A 16,544-nucleotide genomic window follows, 5' to 3' on the forward strand; every position below is an offset into this window, starting at 1 on the left:
GTCTAGCTGCATTTGCACCATGTAATCTGACTAAGACCACCCTAAGGGAACAGGTACAAAAAACCACACCTAGGTGGTTTGCAGATCCACAATGGATTTATCCGTCTTTGTTTTGAGGTTTGGTTTGTAATGTGCGGGCTCAGGGTATCTGCATGCCTGGTTTAGGTGCATCTTCAGTTCTGAATCAAGCTCTGAATAATCGAAGCAGAGGTGGCTGGGTAAATCCTGGTGCAACAAATCCTTATCTGCCAAAGAATTTTTTAAGCTACCATAATCTTATTAAAGCAGACATTAAGCATACTTCCAGCTCCAGTGTTTCATGAGCTAATGAACTGGAAACAATCTACCTCTTAATGGCATTGGTATTCATTGAGGTCAGATGTGCTTGAGTGTCTGTGCCATCTAAACAGCACTTCTGGAGCCTGCTGTTTACACTAAGGGAATAGGGGATTAGGGAAATGGTCTCAGCTGGAATTGCTGGGATGCAGGCAGTGAGCACAGAGCAGTGACCTTTGCAGCCTTTGTCCTGCGTTACAAGAGTTGCTGCTAACAAATTGTAGGTTCTTGTGTTCAGGCATCACAGCAAACAGTGCTATCTATGGCAGCTCAGCGTGGCTGGGAGTTAAATTTCTGTCTATACTGTCCTCACTGGCCATCCGTTGTAACCCTTTACAATATATCATGAGCAGTGGGAGGTAAATAAATAAGCAAAGCAGAAGGATTAAAGCTTGGTTTTGGGAAAAAAAGATTAATGATTGGCATCAGTGGACTTAATTTAATGACCCCCTTTGGCAGCAGAGCTGTTTAGTTTACATGATACTAGGCTTTTACTTCATATTTTTTCTCAAGCCTTAAGTAAATTCATGGGGCTCTGTGGTGTTATCTAACGAAGTGATTGTGTCTGGGCAGGGGAGTAGCTGTGCCCCGCGCTGTGTGGACCAGCACCCTCTCAGCTGAGCTGTTAGATGAGGCTGTTTTCCCCCAGAATGCTTTCTATTGGAAGGCTGTTGCATCAAATGCCCTTTCTTCCCCTTACCTCTCACATGTGTAAATGAATCTTGTCCTGATAAATGTGTGTCTTTCCCTGGCTTTTTGTCTCTTCGTCAGCCTGGTTTGTTTGTGAGATCTGTGCCTTTGTTTATGGTTGTGGGCATGTGTTTAAAAAGTACCAAACTGATTTACCCCAACCTGGTATTAGCTTAATTGCTAGGCAGTGTCTCTCTGCACTGCATGGCTTGTCAAGGGGATTAATCCTGGGACAGTATTAAGCAAAGTTTGTGCAGTGCCAAAAAAAAAAAAAAAAAAAAAGTGGGTTCAAAACGCAGTACACACGTACCTGCACTGTATATGTTGTAGGTGGGTGAGATGAGTTAAAAACGTGGCCCGAGGCTTCCAGGGTGCCTCCTTGAAAAAGGACTGAGCTCTTGATCCTTCACCAGGAGTCAAAAATGGTAGTCACTTAGGCTGCTCATGCAGTCGGTTTTGGGGCTTGGAATCCTAAACAAATCATCTTCCCCTATCTTGTCTGAACTCTGGCTATCCGTGTATCAGTATGCATTCTGGCTGTTGGTGTATCAGTCTCTTCCTCCTTCTACTCCAGATAGCTCATCCACACATTTCTCTGTATATTATGTTGCTGCTTCTCTCTCTCTCTCTCTCTCTCTGAAGTTTCCCTCTCCATTACTCTAAAGTTTTTCTCATTCATTTTCTTTCCCTATTTTGCTGAGAAGGTTGAGTGAAGCACCCATACCACTGCATGAAGCTCAGGGCAATGTGAGCAGTCTCTCTGTTCTTCCCAAAGCAGAAGGCATTTACTTCACTTTGGCCCAGACCCTGTGAGAAAGTAACTGTGTTTGATTGTGGATGCTGACGCAGCCTCTTTTGTCCGCTGCTTGGGTTGCTTCCTTTTCCCGTTCCCCCCCCCCCATCTTAGGAGTCTAGGCAAGAGTACTGGAACCACGCTTTTTTAGGGTCTAATCTAAGGAAAACGTGAGTTTACTCGTTTCCAACAGGTTCTGTCTAGTGTAATTTTTAAGACTCCTGATGATGGAATTTCTGCCACCTCTGCTGTCAAGCTCTATCTACTTTCCGCTTATCACTAGCGGCCCTTCTGGATCTCAGGGGACCTAGGGAGAGGCAGGGGAACACAAGCTATTCGAATGCAGTGTGTACTCTGCCTCATTCCTCTGGCATCGATCTTACAGCTTTACCTGGGACAAAGTCCAGTGACCTGTCGCTGTAGAACAGTCTCAGATTCTGCTTCCATTTTGCAAGCAATTGTATGATATATAAATAAGCTTCTCTGTGTTATAGTGAAAGAAAGTGGTTTGTGGGATGTGTTTGGAGTTGATGCATGAAACCAGTGGCGGTGATGGTGAGATTGCATCAGTAGTGTGAGCATCTCAAAGGCAGCTGAAGGTCTGGAGTAGGTTGCTGGCAGATTGTCAGCCACTTTGTCACATTCACTCAGTGTCATTTGTTGATCCCCTTGGATACTTGGGGTGGTTTTTGTACTTCTGATAATGCCTCCTCTTCTTTGGAGAGCATGTCTGTCTTTGGAGGGATGTTCTTGCAATGGAAGTCTTAATGAGACTAACCCAGGAAGATCAATTCAAGCATTAATTTCTAAAACAAATATCGTTCTGCACTTCCATTTTTTTTTTAAACCGTGGGATTTTTCTTCCAGGCATTTGAATGGTGACTGCATTGTATAAAACTAGATAAACAGCAAATTAATACTGTTCACTAGAATTCTTTCCTCAGCATTACTAGATATTTATCCTCATAACCAGTGAGACTCCAGCTGCTTGATAGGTTAATTTTCCTCAGTGAATATCTTGTATTTTATCTCAATAGTAAGTCCTGTAATCGGCGTTAAATGTAATGTGCGTATTGTGCAGGCACAGATGCTGTGCATGAGTTAACAATTAAAAAAACCCATACCAGGCCTCTAGTACAAGAACGGAATATGCTTTGCTTATAATCAGAGCGGCCTTGCTGTACGACTTATGGAAAGCTGCTCTGTGGTTAACAGAGCCAGGACTGGGTCTGCTCCAGGTTAAGCTCCTGTCTGTAACCCTGGACAGTTCTTGTTCTTCTCTGCTTTACTCTCTTCTCTGTAAAACGGTGACTGAGTCCACTGCTTTAAAGCTGACTCTGTGCTTCCAAAGTGTTAGGCAGTGATAGCAGTCACTAATGTGGCAGAAGCAGAATTTGCCTAGAGAGCGGTTTCCAGGGTGCGGAGTTCTGGGTGCCAAGGGCCGGGGTTTGATGCCCTCTCCCCTTCAAGCCAGCTTCGAGCGGCTAAACTTCATGCAGATTATATGCAGCCTTCCAGCTCCTGGGTTACTGTCGACACAGCTCTCTGTAGGACAGCAGTTGTCTATCTGTGCTGTAATGAGCCGGGGTAATTTTGTCTTTAAACCTTTTTGTGGGTTCAGTTGCTGTGAAAATCCAGCAGGCGTGAGCTCCGAATGCTGCCCAGCGTAACCAGTGGCTCACGGTGAGCCGATGTGCATCCCAGGGACTGGACGCTGTGGCAGGGAGCCAAAAAGGCTGGCTTTAAACCCTGAAGCAGAGCAGTAAATTTGTAGCAATGGACAGTCTCGGATTGTCTGCTATGTAAGTATTTTATTTAATACTTCAGCCACTCATCTACAAGAATATTATTGATTCAAGGCTGGCAGCTGCTCAGTCTGATCTATGTCCTGAATTGTAAAGCTGTTTAATAAACACTGGATATACAAACTCTTCTGTAATACCTGGACAACAGTTTGTGGCTGTTCTGGGTGGTGCTGGATGTCATCTGATAGCGAGGATCACTGGATAGCTAGGGTTTGACCCCAGAGGTTTCTTCAGCATCACTCAGGGCTGTGTCCCACCGCTCCACATGCTCTGAAGCAGGGAGGTGGAGCTGGAAACTGAATGCTGGCTAGTCTTCTCCTGTCCGGGCACCCACAGACTTGTTAGCTTGGGAAGAAACACACGCTCTGCCAGTCCCAAGCGCCTGCCTTGGAGCTGATCGGAAACACTGGTGTGCAGAGGTTGCTGGCGGTACCCATCCCTCTCTGGCTCGGTGCTTTTAAGTGGGGAGTTTGATGTCTGGCCTCAGTGGATAACACTCTGACCAGTTGCAGTTAATTAGGGCCTCACCAATGATTTTTTTTTCAAAAGCTTTCTACTAAGTTAGTTGCGTAGGTTTATGAATGGTTGATTGTTTGAGCGGCTCTAGCTTTGTCTGTACTACGGCACTGTCAGAATAAGAAGCCTGATCTAATTTGGAAGCACAGAAAGGACCCCCAGCCTGCCCTCGGTGCTGAATACCTCTTCCAGCTCTCCAAATGACTGGCTGTGTGTGATCTTAGGGAAGTTAATTCACCTTTCCCTGGAACCGTAGCATAAATGGCTAGGCTCTGCATCAAGCCACGTGTCCATTTATATAGCAGACCCACCGTGTCCCCGGTGTGCTGTTCTGGCCTCCGGCGATGAGCTGCGAGCCTTGTTTCATCTCGGCCGTTCTGGTTTGATGAGCTACAAAGGACGTCTGCAGGGATTGCTGACAAAGGGCACGCGGCTGTTCCTGGAGCAGCGCTAATGGCGAGAAGGAGCTCTTCTGGTGGGTCGCTCATTCATATCTGATTTAAGGCTGTTCAGGTTGTTACTGTAAGCATAATAAGACTCAATAGAGCTTTGCAGAGTTGCTTTTTGACACTTCGGAAAATCAAAACAGGGTTTCATTAGAAACGTTTCAACGTGGCAAAGCATTAGCAGTAAGTGCTACTCAAACTGGTGGTCAGGGCTCGGCTGCGTAACCTGTCCTCCACCGTCTTCAACACAGCTTCGTTGGGGCAATAGCCCTTCTGTTCTGCAAGCCTGCCTCAGCTGCTCAAAAACAGACACACAAAAAGAGCAGTAAGCAAGGTACTGAAAATGCCTGGCTGCGAGCCACGGCCGAGTCTGCAACAAGACATCTGCAGCCCCCCAGGAGGTCAGAGAGTGCAATTCATGCAGTAGAGCGCATGTCTGTAACAGCAATAGCCCAGATCAAGCGGCCTGCTAGTAACTGTTTTCTCAGCTCAGTCAGCCACATCACCTGATATTTGTTCAGAAAATGTCCTGTGTTCCTTGCAGTTATGTTACTGAGAATGTGTGTTTTCCTCTAGCTCCTTGATGCTTAACTTTTAGTTGAGGGGGGAGGCAGCGATTGCTCCCCTTAGCCTGTGAATTCTGGCTCTCAGTGTGGCTATGCATTTCACAGATCCCTGGTTGTTGCAGGTGCAAAATAATCCAGTCGCTGAACGATGGTCGTTGCAGCTTCTGTCCCTGGCTCCACCCTCCCCTGTTATTTTTCGGAGCTCCAAAAAATACCTCACGTCATGTTGCAGAAGTGATTGTAGAAGCCTGTAACCCCTCAGGATCACATGAACACTTCAGCAGAGTCACTTCATTACCAGCCACTGTTAAGATGCAAATAAACCCTCCTAATGAAGTGCAGCAATGCTGGAGTTGCTGTGTAAGTCAGCATAACTGCTTACACGGAGCTGAAATTAGAGGGCAAACACTCTTTAACTGCAGAGCAGCTGCAACGCCATCCGAGCCGGCTAACGCAAAGTGAAGATGCCGATGCAGCTCGAAGAGGTGCTCGTGCTGCTTCTGTTCACAGAGTAGAGCCTCGCCTCTTCTGCAAGTCCGGGCAGCTGCTAGACTGCTGTTTGGACAAGATGGGTTTGTAGGTGCAATGGAATTAAAAGAAATTCCCATTTGAAGAACTTTGTGCAGCTGGTGTCTGAGACTGTTCGCCCTCTACTCCGCACCAGCAGCACTTCATCACGGAGAGAGGCTCTGTGCTCTCCAGCAAGAGGCAGCCTGCCAACCGCAGGGGCAGGAGCAGGGCTTCGCCGTGCTGCAAGTTCCCTGCGACGAAGCCCCCAGGGACCCTCAACCATCCTGAGGCCCAGGGGTGTTCTTCACTCCCTCCACCTTAATAGTGAGGATTTCAGCCTAGATGGAGCTTGCAGCTCTGTCCTCTGCTCTCACAGTGGTCTGCTAGGGGGGCCAATCCCTGCCGCGTTACCCTTCCCGAAGGAGTTGCCGCTCGCCTATCGGAATGAGTGGAAACAGTTAAGTAGAGCTGCCAGCCCTTGGGAATTGGTTCAGCAGCACTTCACGCTTCACTAATATCTGCTTCTTTCCTTCTGCGTTCTGCCTGTCACTACAGATGGGAGAGGACACTCAGTGGGCAACTGGTTCCTGTTCCCTCTGTCTTCCTCCTCCCCTGTTACTCATACACATGTTACTGTCTCTTTTTTTTTTTTTTTTTTTTGAATTCAGCGTAAAGCAGGAGTTGGGAGGATTGGGTAAAGTAGACCTTACAGGAGAAGTATAGGTGCTATGGGAAGGTGACAGCCAGGAAAAGTGGAGAACACTTGTGTGCTGCAACATTGAATAGTGCACCCTAGGCCTGATTTGAAACTTATCTGACTAATTCTTTGTTAAATTTTTACTTTCCCTTTCATTTCCTTGGTACATTTGGTATATCAGTTGGTATATTGTCACTCCTCTCCTCCTCTTCCTGGCTCTGCCCACAGAGGTTTCGTGAAGCTGCCCGCTCCTTGGAGCCTGCTGCGCTGTGCTGCAGCGCACACCAGCAGCGCTTGGTCCCAGGCGGAGGAGCCAGGGGACAGAAGGGGTCTCCTGCGCACAGCCCCCTCCTGCTGAGTCGAGCTGGGCTTCAGGATGAGTAGGTCAGCTTTCTTGCATTGGAAAAACAGCTCCTTTTTGCTACAAAGCAGAGATGATTAGATGCAATCTAGAAACATAAGGAGGATCATGATAAATTCTCCAGAACAGTGAGGATTTTTTTCTCTGCCTTGCAGGGGGTGAGAGGTGGAGACTTGAACTCTGAAGACAAACAGCAAATCCAAATCCTACTTTTCTTCCCTAAGGCTTGGCAGCTTGGGAGAATGGAAGACTTGCAAATAGCTTGAGGAACTCCAGTATGTCACTTATTCCCTCCCTTGCAGTGAACACATGCAGATACCAGTGTATTGGTTTCTTCGAGGTTGGAGTCCTAGCCTGCAGCTTCTTGTGATGAGTGTAGTAGGAAATGGTAGAATAGTTAACATCTGGCTTGATTATGCAGAATTATTCAGTCATTTCCATAATACGCTTTGTAAAAATGCTTTCTGCTTGATAAACTAGTCTTTCTCCTACTTTAGACAATGATGTACTGGAAATCTTCCATGCATACAGTAATATCTGGAAATGAATTGGATTCTCTACTTTCTTTATACTAATAGGCAGTAAAGTATAAAGGAAAAAGTATGAAGTTCATCTCCTACAAGACTATGGATAGGGATGAGATGTAATAGTTGCATTTATTACTCCTCAGTGAGACAGTAACAATGCATAAAAGATCTGATATATTAATTTAAAATATGACTTGGCTTGAGAGCAGCATGTAGAACAAAACTCTGCTGTGCCAGGCTCTTTCAGTGGGGGAAAATTGACAGTGTAATAAGTCCCATTTTTACAAACTCAATATTAATTGAATTTGCAACTTTTGGCTGGCTTTCTTTGGTCTGTCGCTGTTCCTTCCATTACATCAGATGGCTCCTGTGAGTTATAGGGGACAGAGATGCTAGAATATAAAAGGGGGATCCAGAACAACAAAGGAATTTGTCAGATTTTATGGGGTTGTCTCGACGGTTAGTTATCTTCTAGTAAGTCACTGCCTTGCAAATTCGCACTTCTCAACTTACTGTATCCTTTTCACCTGTGCTTAGAGAAAGAGAGGTGTGAAGGTTGGTGGTATCTCTTGACCAGTGTAAAATGCCTTTGCCATGAGATCTCCCAGGAAATAGTTTTGAAGGGCCCAGAACCAAGCTGAATTTCCAGGTGTTTTGTGTGGAGGAATAGGACTGGGGCCTCTCTGGCTCTGTGCACATGTGTTTCTGGCAACTTCTGCTTTATGCCATGCAGCAGCGCATTTTTTAAATATTTATATTACATCGGCCCATATTTGAATAATTTACCTAGAATCAGTTTTAAATGCTCTTCTAAAGCTCTTCTGGCCTGCCAGTCCATTAGGTAGGCTGTCGCCTACCCCTCCCCTGCACAGCCTTCGTCCTGTGTGCATGTTGCCGGGGTGTGATCTGTGCTCTGCATGGGACAAGAAACTGTGCACCAGGCAAAAAATACCATGGTCTTGTGAACAAAAGCGTAGGACACAAATAAACCTAGAGACGTATCTGTAGTGATTAACTCCTGCAGATCTCTGCTTGTTTCCTTGTGGCTATCAGTCATTTATCAGGCGCTTTATTCACAGGCGCGATGTGCTACTTGCAAACAGCACTCGCAGGCTGCTTTGGAGCCTGTCCTTAGCACTGAGTTCTCTCGAGCATATAGGACAAGTGGATGTTTAAAAAAGCGAGCTTTACCACTGAGAAAACGGTCTAGAGGTTTTGTAAAGGGAGTTCACGGCCGGACGGCTAATAGTTGGGCCGCAGGATGGTCTGGAGGAAGGGCTCTGGAGAGGACATGCTGTTTATGGAGCATGGTGATGAAGGCTGCATGGGCGATACGCAGTTGGCTATTTCAGTTGCCTCAAACGGTGGCTGTGTAGCTCGGCAAACATCATTATTGAAATGTCCTGCTGCACTGTAAGGTCTCCTTGCTATTACCGAGTGACCTGTTAGATCTCAGAGCTGGTTTTGCGCCCTGTACGGGAGGGACAGCCATCTTCAGAGGAAAAACAAAGCTCATCTCTCTGAGCTGTTGTAATAGCAACCTGGAAGCACGTATTCCTTTCTCTTTCTTCATGGTTATTGAAAAGAGCCGCGTGTCAGAGGAACATAGCCAAGCTGCGTTGTATTTTTTTTTTTTCTGTAGTTCGTAGCTGTTCTCTAGAAAACTAAAGCTTTCAAGAAGTGAGCTTCCTGTCAGTTTTATTTTCATTCCTTTTCGGTTACCCCACTGGATTTTGTAGAGCTGCTCAGGACTGCTGACTGCCAGTATTGTGGGTTGAAGAAAAAACACTGATGCATGAAACATGAAAAATTGTGTAGAGTTTATCATACAGATGACAGGCTCAAGGCAGGATGAGTTTTTGGTCTTATTAACCTGCAAAAATGCTCCTTTCTCCAATAGGTGTGTGGAGCAGTTCTCCAAATAGTTTTGTTCACAAAGCAACAAAAAAGCCCCTCTGTTCCTGGTACTTTCCCATCGTAGTATTTCTGTCTGTCCTGTATGTGGCAAGCGAGTGAGACATGTTTGCAGCAGTGCAGTGAGGTGAGCTCTACTCTGGCCATCTGACACTTAGCTTAAATGATCTCGGTCTTTCTCTCCTCTCTCTCCTTCTCTCTTTCAGCTTGGCAGTGACCTTGGCGGGGGCATTGGAGGAAGTCCGGCAGTAAGTGCCATTCCATTTTTTTCCCCAATTGAAAAAGCTGCTCAAAGCTCAAGATTTTTAAATACAAGCTTACCCGTTATGTGTTTAAAGATGCTTAAATCTCTGAAAGTGTTTGAACACGGGCAACTGCAGCTGAAACATGCAGATCCCAACCTATGTTGCTTTGGATGAAATTGCCACTTGGGCACTCCTGAGAGATGCAAGGGCTAGAGCTGTTGACTTTGCTTGGCTCTGCTTTCTCCAAGCTCTTCGCTAGGAAAGGTGTGAGCACAGGTATTCAAGTTGACAGTATTCCAGTCCTTGCTTAACTGCTTTGGCAGCTAAAAGGCCAACAATGCATGCCTCTCTGCGCATAAAACCTGTTCTGCTACTACAGTAATCCAGTGTCACAACAGGCTTGTCTGAATTGAATGGCTCAGTGCTTATTTCCTCTCAAAATCCGTGCAAAACTCTCCCTGGAAGTCAGGATCCAGTAGAGACACCCTGAGCTTTCATACTATGCATGATCAGCACTAAAATCTGCCCACCGCCAGCCTCCTTTTCTGTGCTTATGTTCTGTGGCATCTCTAGGACCTAGAACGCTTGCCCAGGAAATGGAATACTTCCAAAGCACCCATGACTTCAATTGCATATGACCTTCTTCCAGAAAAGTGCAGGAAGAGGATGCACGATGACTTGGAGACACAGCAGGCAGAGGGGAGTGTGCCTCCAACACATGCTGAGGACAATCTCATGTAGAAGGCTCAGTCCTTACTCCTAGGGCTGTTTAGCCAGCACTTAAGCGGAGAAGAATGCTCAGTTCTGGAAGGAGGGCCTCCAGGGACCCTGTTGTTATGGCTGTTCCTCTTTCCCTCTGAACCTTGCACTGCTTTCAAACTTCAGCTTGAGGGTGCAGTAGAACCTGTGTTCCAGTTTCATGTAGCCCCCAGGTAGCACACCAAGAAGTGGGAGATACTTGCTCTGCAGAGGCAGGTCCTGGTCTGCCCAGGCAAGTGTTAAAACTACCTACCGGTTCTGTAAAACCACCAGTCCCCCTTGTTCAAAGGATTGGTTAAAGCACCACATATCAGGTAGGTTCCTAAATGCAGAATAGTAGTGAGATTCAGACCCAGACTTATCATCAGTGTTTCCTATTGCCTGCCTTAGTCGTTCTGCCTGTTTCTGGGCTGCTGACTGTGGTGAATCCTATTCTCAAATATGTAATTCTTCCTGCTCATAGTGAAGAGAACTTGGGTGCTTGAGTGTGACCGTCCTGCCTGGAGCTGGGCATGTAATGGTTAATACGACAGTGTTTGGTATCATTTCAGTTCTAGGGGAAGGGACTGCCCTTCTTGCAGAAAGATTGTCCTCTGGTAGGCAAATAGGACTAGTTTTGCTTCATCTAATGAACCTTTTTGACCCTAGTGCTAAGAGTATAGAGCTCTGGCCTTGGATCAGAATCCACAGTGCAGTCATGACTCCCACATTATTTCTGGATGTGCCAAGTCTTGCTGATTCCCGAAGACTGTTATACTTGGGAGAATATTTGAAGCATCTTGTCTTTTACCTGGGTTATGCATGATTGATCCCTAAAGCACATTATCTTTGTGGGAAGGAAAGATGGAGAAGCAGGACTTCTCCATAACAGGAATAGATAACTGAAACTGTAATGATAATATGAAGGCTATTGCATGGTTGAGGTGACAGCAGAGTGTAGGGATTAGTTGCTAAGAGCTTTGGAATTCAAATGCATTATTTAGCACTATTGATAATTCAGCGGGGAAGCTGCAAAGGGCTATAAAATATTCAGGATATTGCCCGAGTTCATGATTTATTTAATAAGTGGTATTTTTCATATGTTACGTTAATCAGTGCTTGTTTTTTCTCACTCCTCCAGGTGGGGCAGACCTACATTCCCTCTTCTGTGCCAGCCACCTTTGCCCCTTCACCCACCCCAGCGGTGGTGAGCAGTGGACTCAATGATCTCTTTGAACTCTCATCTGGTATAGGCATGGCCCCAGGAGGATACGTGGCTCCAAAGTCTGTACGTAAGAAAAAGAACAATCTGTCAGTACACTGCAGTACTTCAGGCAACAGGGAGTGGGAAATTGCTTGCCTGTCATCTTTATTGTTGCTCTCGGGGGCTATAGGGGTATCTTAGTTCAATTCCATCCCATCAGAGGTGTGCTCTGGGTTTCTTTCAGGCAGAGTAATGGTTTAGTGGAGACAGGGTTAGTTGCAGACTTCTGTTTTTCAGCAGTTCCCTTGTTTTGCCTGTAACTGTTATTCTACAGAATGGCTTATAAAAGCTGTGAGAATGTCAACTTTGTGGAAGCAGCTTTCCTGGAGACCTAGCTTTTAGCAAGGTTCCCCAGGAATCTGAGGGCACAACGTCATTTGCTACAACTTTCATAGACTCCTTCACTGCCATGTTACATTCCTCTGAATAAAGATAAAATTGTGAGATTGGGATTAAGCATCTTGCAGTGTAACGTGGGTAAATGCTCTATTAGTGACGGAGGTGACAGATGCACTGACTGAAGCATGCTTAGTCTTGAGGGCTCATTAGATACAAAACATAGTTTTGTTAACAGGCTTTAGAGCAGCTGTTTGGGGGGAGGTGGGGGCCAGGTTTAGCCTTTCGTACCTGAAAGGGAATAAATTAAAATCTGCTCTCTTATTAAGTAGTCAATTAGTGAATAAACTACAATTATCCTGTGAAATCTAGGATCTCAAGGTACTGCAAAGCATACATCAAGCTTTTAATACTTAGCTATTTACAAGTAATATACCAAATAAAACCAACTACAAAAGAACTCAATAATTTTGAGATGAGAAGTACTTACTTTTGAACCTCTCAAATCTGAATCTTGATTTTTCCACAAAGTTGTTTTGGGAATCCAGAATCCAAACAACTAATAGTGTCAGCCCTGTGATCTATTTGGTTCAAATTTTTAGCATTGTCCTGCCTTTAATAGTCCAACAAGTCCTTGGAGAAGCCTGTCCATCAGCAGACTTGGTAAGTCTCACATTGATGTGATGGACACAAGCTCTGACTGTTTTTTGTGCACACTAATGTTTAGTATATTTGAGTTCTTATGTGACTGCTGTAAACAAATATGGATTAGGAGCAGACAGCTTATTCCTTGTTGGTGAGCTTGATCCTTTCAACACCCCATGTTGTATGTTCCCTGTAGTGTTTCTTTTGCGTTTGTGGGCTTAATGTGACAATGTAGCTGTATTTTCAAAGTTGGGACTTTTTCTTTTATTTGGAAAACTATGCCTGTTTGTTATTTTCAGGCTAGATTTCTTACGCTGAATGAGATCTCTTCTGTTTCAGGTTTGGTTGCCTGCAGTGAAGGCTAAAGGATTGGAGATCTCAGGCACATTCAGTCACAGGCAGGGACACATCTACATGGAGATGAACTTTACCAATAAGGCTTTGCAGCACATGACTGATTTTGCCATTCAGTTTAACAAGAACAGGTGAGAAAACCACATAGTTAGTTTGCTGTGATAAAAAGATCACATATTTCCATGGAAGGAGTCTGTGTCTATGCTGCTAGATATAGCACGTTATGAGAAGTTGGTCTACCGGTGGCACAGGACCCCAGAGCAAACATCCTTGCCTTTATCATATCATCCTGCATATTGGTCTCACTCTGGATAGACTGCTGTTTACTGGTCAGGAGAAAATAAAAGATCACTTGAGACTTGGCTGGGGAAGGAGAGCAAACAAGGTAGCTATGGGAAGGAGTTACTGGTGCAAACTAGGCAGGCCTTTATGTAGGTGTGTAAGTCATGAAAACAGCTGCTAGACACAGTCTGCACTCTCATCAGACCACAGTTTTGTGAAACAGCTGAAAATACAAATTGATAAATTCATATTGTTTTTCAGTTGTTTGCTCAAACTGCAGCTTTCTTGCTCCAGTGAGGAATCAGGCAGCAGGTGGTCCCCTCTTTCTCCTAGCTTGAAGCGGCATCTGCCCCATTTAATCTCTGCAAAGTTTTACAGCAGCCTCATAAGTTGTTAGACAGGTTAGTGTTTTTATAGCTAGCAAGTGCCCTGAGGAAAGCATAAACAGGCAAGCGTCCGAGCTGCAGAAATATCAATCCCTTGTGCCTATTCCTCCTGCCTTAGTTGCTGTGCTGCCCCTCAAACTATCTGGAAGCGCTGATCTTGTTAATAAAGCCATTTGTCAGTGAAGAATTTTCAAAGTAAGAACCTGTGGCACATGTTCTCTCTACAATTGGCAGCAGGACAATTTTGTCAGAAGGAACAGCCCCTTGAATGTCTAGAGCATAGAGATTGTTCTTAGAAACCTCAGCCAAAAGACATACCATGGCAGTGCAACCCAAGTGTCATTACATGAATACCCTTCTTGGACACAGAGCAGAGAGTCTGGTTTGCTATAGATTATCTGGAGCAACTGCATCAAGGACCAGACTGGTTCTTGTCATGGCTGAAAGGTTCCCCTTATTTCTTAAAAGATCCCTTCATAGATCTTTTATGTTAACTTAGATCTCTATGCCGGAGATCCACTGGAACTGTATTTTTAACATCACTGTTAGCTTTGAAAATTTGGGATTTCTTGGGACAAATAGTATTTACTTATGAAGACATTATGCTAAGTAAGTCTTAGTAAATGTTCTCCCTGGACTGCTAAATTTTCTGGAGAGTTTTGCAGAGCTGCTGTAGCCAATTTTTTCATGCAAATTGGCCCCCAAAAAAGGCATTTTGCTCTTGATTTTCTCCATACATCAAGCTCTATTCTAGCCACACCTACATGGTGCATCCTAAGTATGTAAGACATTTGAATACTGTATAGTAAAACAGCAGTTTCTCCTTTTCCAGCTTATCAGCACATATTCCACATATAGTCTACTACTGTTTACTATTCAAATTCTGTCCTCCAGACACCACGTTCCACTGTGGCTTGTGCACTGGAGGGAGCTGCAGAGGGCTAGTTCTTCGGGCTTAAATATATAAGTTTGTGATTAGGCAGTTTCTGTTGCATTTGCTCATCTCCTGTTGCTAATAATCAGATTCACTGCAGTCTTGGGATAAAGCATTTTGGGGAGAAGGGAGGAAGAAAACCTCTAGAGCTATAGTGTAATGTAACTGCCACTTAGTAACAAAATGCAACTTCCTTTGGGCCTAAGGGAAAATAATAGGGCTTTTTGTGTCCCCCAAGGAGAGACGGCTGCAGAAGGGAAATCCCATGGCTTAGCTGAAAGCTAAGGAAAACCAAGAGAGGGCCATCTGGTTAGAAAAACAGTGGCATGCCCGATACACAGGTGTCTAATTTTGTACAGAGGCAGCATCAATTTTTTGGTGCATGAAATAAAAATGCAGGCCTGTACATCTTTGGTATGTTCCTATAAATGCTCTGTTCCTCTAAGTTAACATAAATTCTGCTAAAGGGAAATGTGATCATAGGTAGATACCCAAACTGTCATGCATCTGTACTTCAGACTGCTTTTGAATATAAACCAGTACACAGCACGCAAGTGTCATGTTCAGCGTTAGCTGCCTTTCCTCTTCTCTGCACTAAGTAGAGGTGCCTGTGGAATTTAATCCAGCCTCTTGCCTGTACTGGAGAGGCATGTAAACATTCGCATTGCCACGATGGTATGTGTCCTCTGCTGGAGGAGTCTCAAACTAAACAACATGACCAGGGTCAAGTCCAGATGTTGGCATCCAGAACCAGACTATGTTGATTTGTTTACTCCATAGTGCTGCTGTTACAAACTGCATATTCTTTCTTGATTGTGTATGTGTTTTGTATCAGCTTCAATTCCTTCTTCTGTAACTCCCAACACTATAACACCTTGCGGTATACTCGGTGTTCTGCAGTTCTGTAAGAGATTGCCCAGAGGCCTGAGTCTTTTTCCCCGTTTTTCTGAGTCCGTGTGCTGTTCCCTTGCTGGGCAGGCTGCTGCTCAGTAAGTAGACCAATGCCATGCAGGACTTAATGGAAGAGTTCCCAGATGCTGGTCCCCTGGGCACAACGTGCACATTGTCAGATAGACTGACCTGATTCAGTTTCCTATGCCCTGTCCTACTTTGAGTACTTGCTGTGGTGCATATTGTCAGCTGTGTCCATCTCCGTGCAGTAACAACAGGGACAGCTCAGGAGTAATAATAGGAAGCTGAACCAGCTTATGCTTGGCAGAAGGAGGTGTTGGGACAGCATCTCTGGCATCTTCCCAAAGAGTCAGGCCAGGGCTTTCTGGCAATGCAGTGCTGCTGTCATCACCTCTGTTTTTCTCTTGCCCAGCTTTGGGGTCATTCCGAGTACCCCATTGGCCATTCACACACCTCTGATGCCAAACCAAAGTATTGATGTCTCCCTGCCTCTCAACACCTTGGGACCAGTCATGAAAATGGAGCCTCTGAACAACCTACAGGTAATAAGAATTGTGTTGTTCCACGCAGGGGGTGAGACCAGCAAACGCTCAGCCCAGTATGTTTAGCCCAATACAACATGGTAAGACAGTACCAAAAAGCTGTGTCTATAGGGTAACTATGTGGAACCAGAATATTGTATGGTGGTGGGTCTTGAGTCTGGCCAAAACCTCTTCCTATTCCTTTTTCTAGTGTCTCCCAGGAAGACTGAAGCAAGGACTTGAATTTTGTGAGATGCTTTTTTCAAACACCTCAAACTCACTGCTTGTCTTCCTGTGTCTGTGCGGATAAGACCTCTCTGCTCTAGCAATGTGCTTCTTTAAACAGGACATGAAGTTTGGTTGGGCTTATGAACTGGAGCCCATCTGACCAGAGAAAGCACATGCTTGTGGTGAAGCAGACAGTGAGATATGTCAGCAGGAACTGAGGGAATTAAAGGAATTGCAGGAAAGGTGGCAACTACCGAGTGATTAATATTTCTCTAGTGCTCTTAATTTTGGGGGTGCTTTACCAAAGATATTGGCATTTCTCTGCCCCAGATAGCTTAATCTAAGGCAAACAAGACATGTTCCAGGAAAAGCAAGGGAGAAATGATGGACGCAGTGAATATTTCATTAATGAAGCTGCGCTATGCGTGTTGGGGACAGTAGAGCAATCTGCACTCCCTAGAAGAGACTTTTTATCAGATTGGGCTGTCTTCAGCATTACAGATCCTTGGAAATGTTTTCCCCAGTTTGGACTCAAGAC

The 16,544-nt window shown here is 45.1% G+C and overlaps 1 protein-coding gene across 3 annotated transcripts in view; it reads left to right on the top strand.

Moving 5' to 3' along the window:
* Nucleotides 1–16,544, top strand: part of AP2B1 (adaptor related protein complex 2 subunit beta 1) — an 81,438-nt gene that overhangs the window by 45,166 nt on the left and 19,728 nt on the right. For 2 of the 3 annotated variants that reach the window (XM_062592276.1, XM_062592277.1), the window contains exons 15-18: nt 9,368–9,409; nt 11,286–11,432; nt 12,729–12,874; nt 15,670–15,799. In XM_062592276.1, coding sequence (XP_062448260.1) covers nt 9,368–9,409; nt 11,286–11,432; nt 12,729–12,874; nt 15,670–15,799 — 465 coding nt within the window. The remainder of the gene's footprint in view (nt 1–9,367; nt 9,410–11,285; nt 11,433–12,728; nt 12,875–15,669; nt 15,800–16,544) is intronic. The other variant, XM_062592278.1, reaches the window with a different exon arrangement.

The sequence above is a fragment of the Rhea pennata genome, chromosome 20, assembly GCF_028389875.1.
Source record: "Rhea pennata isolate bPtePen1 chromosome 20, bPtePen1.pri, whole genome shotgun sequence".
NCBI classification, from domain to species: Eukaryota; Metazoa; Chordata; class Aves; order Rheiformes; family Rheidae; genus Rhea; species Rhea pennata.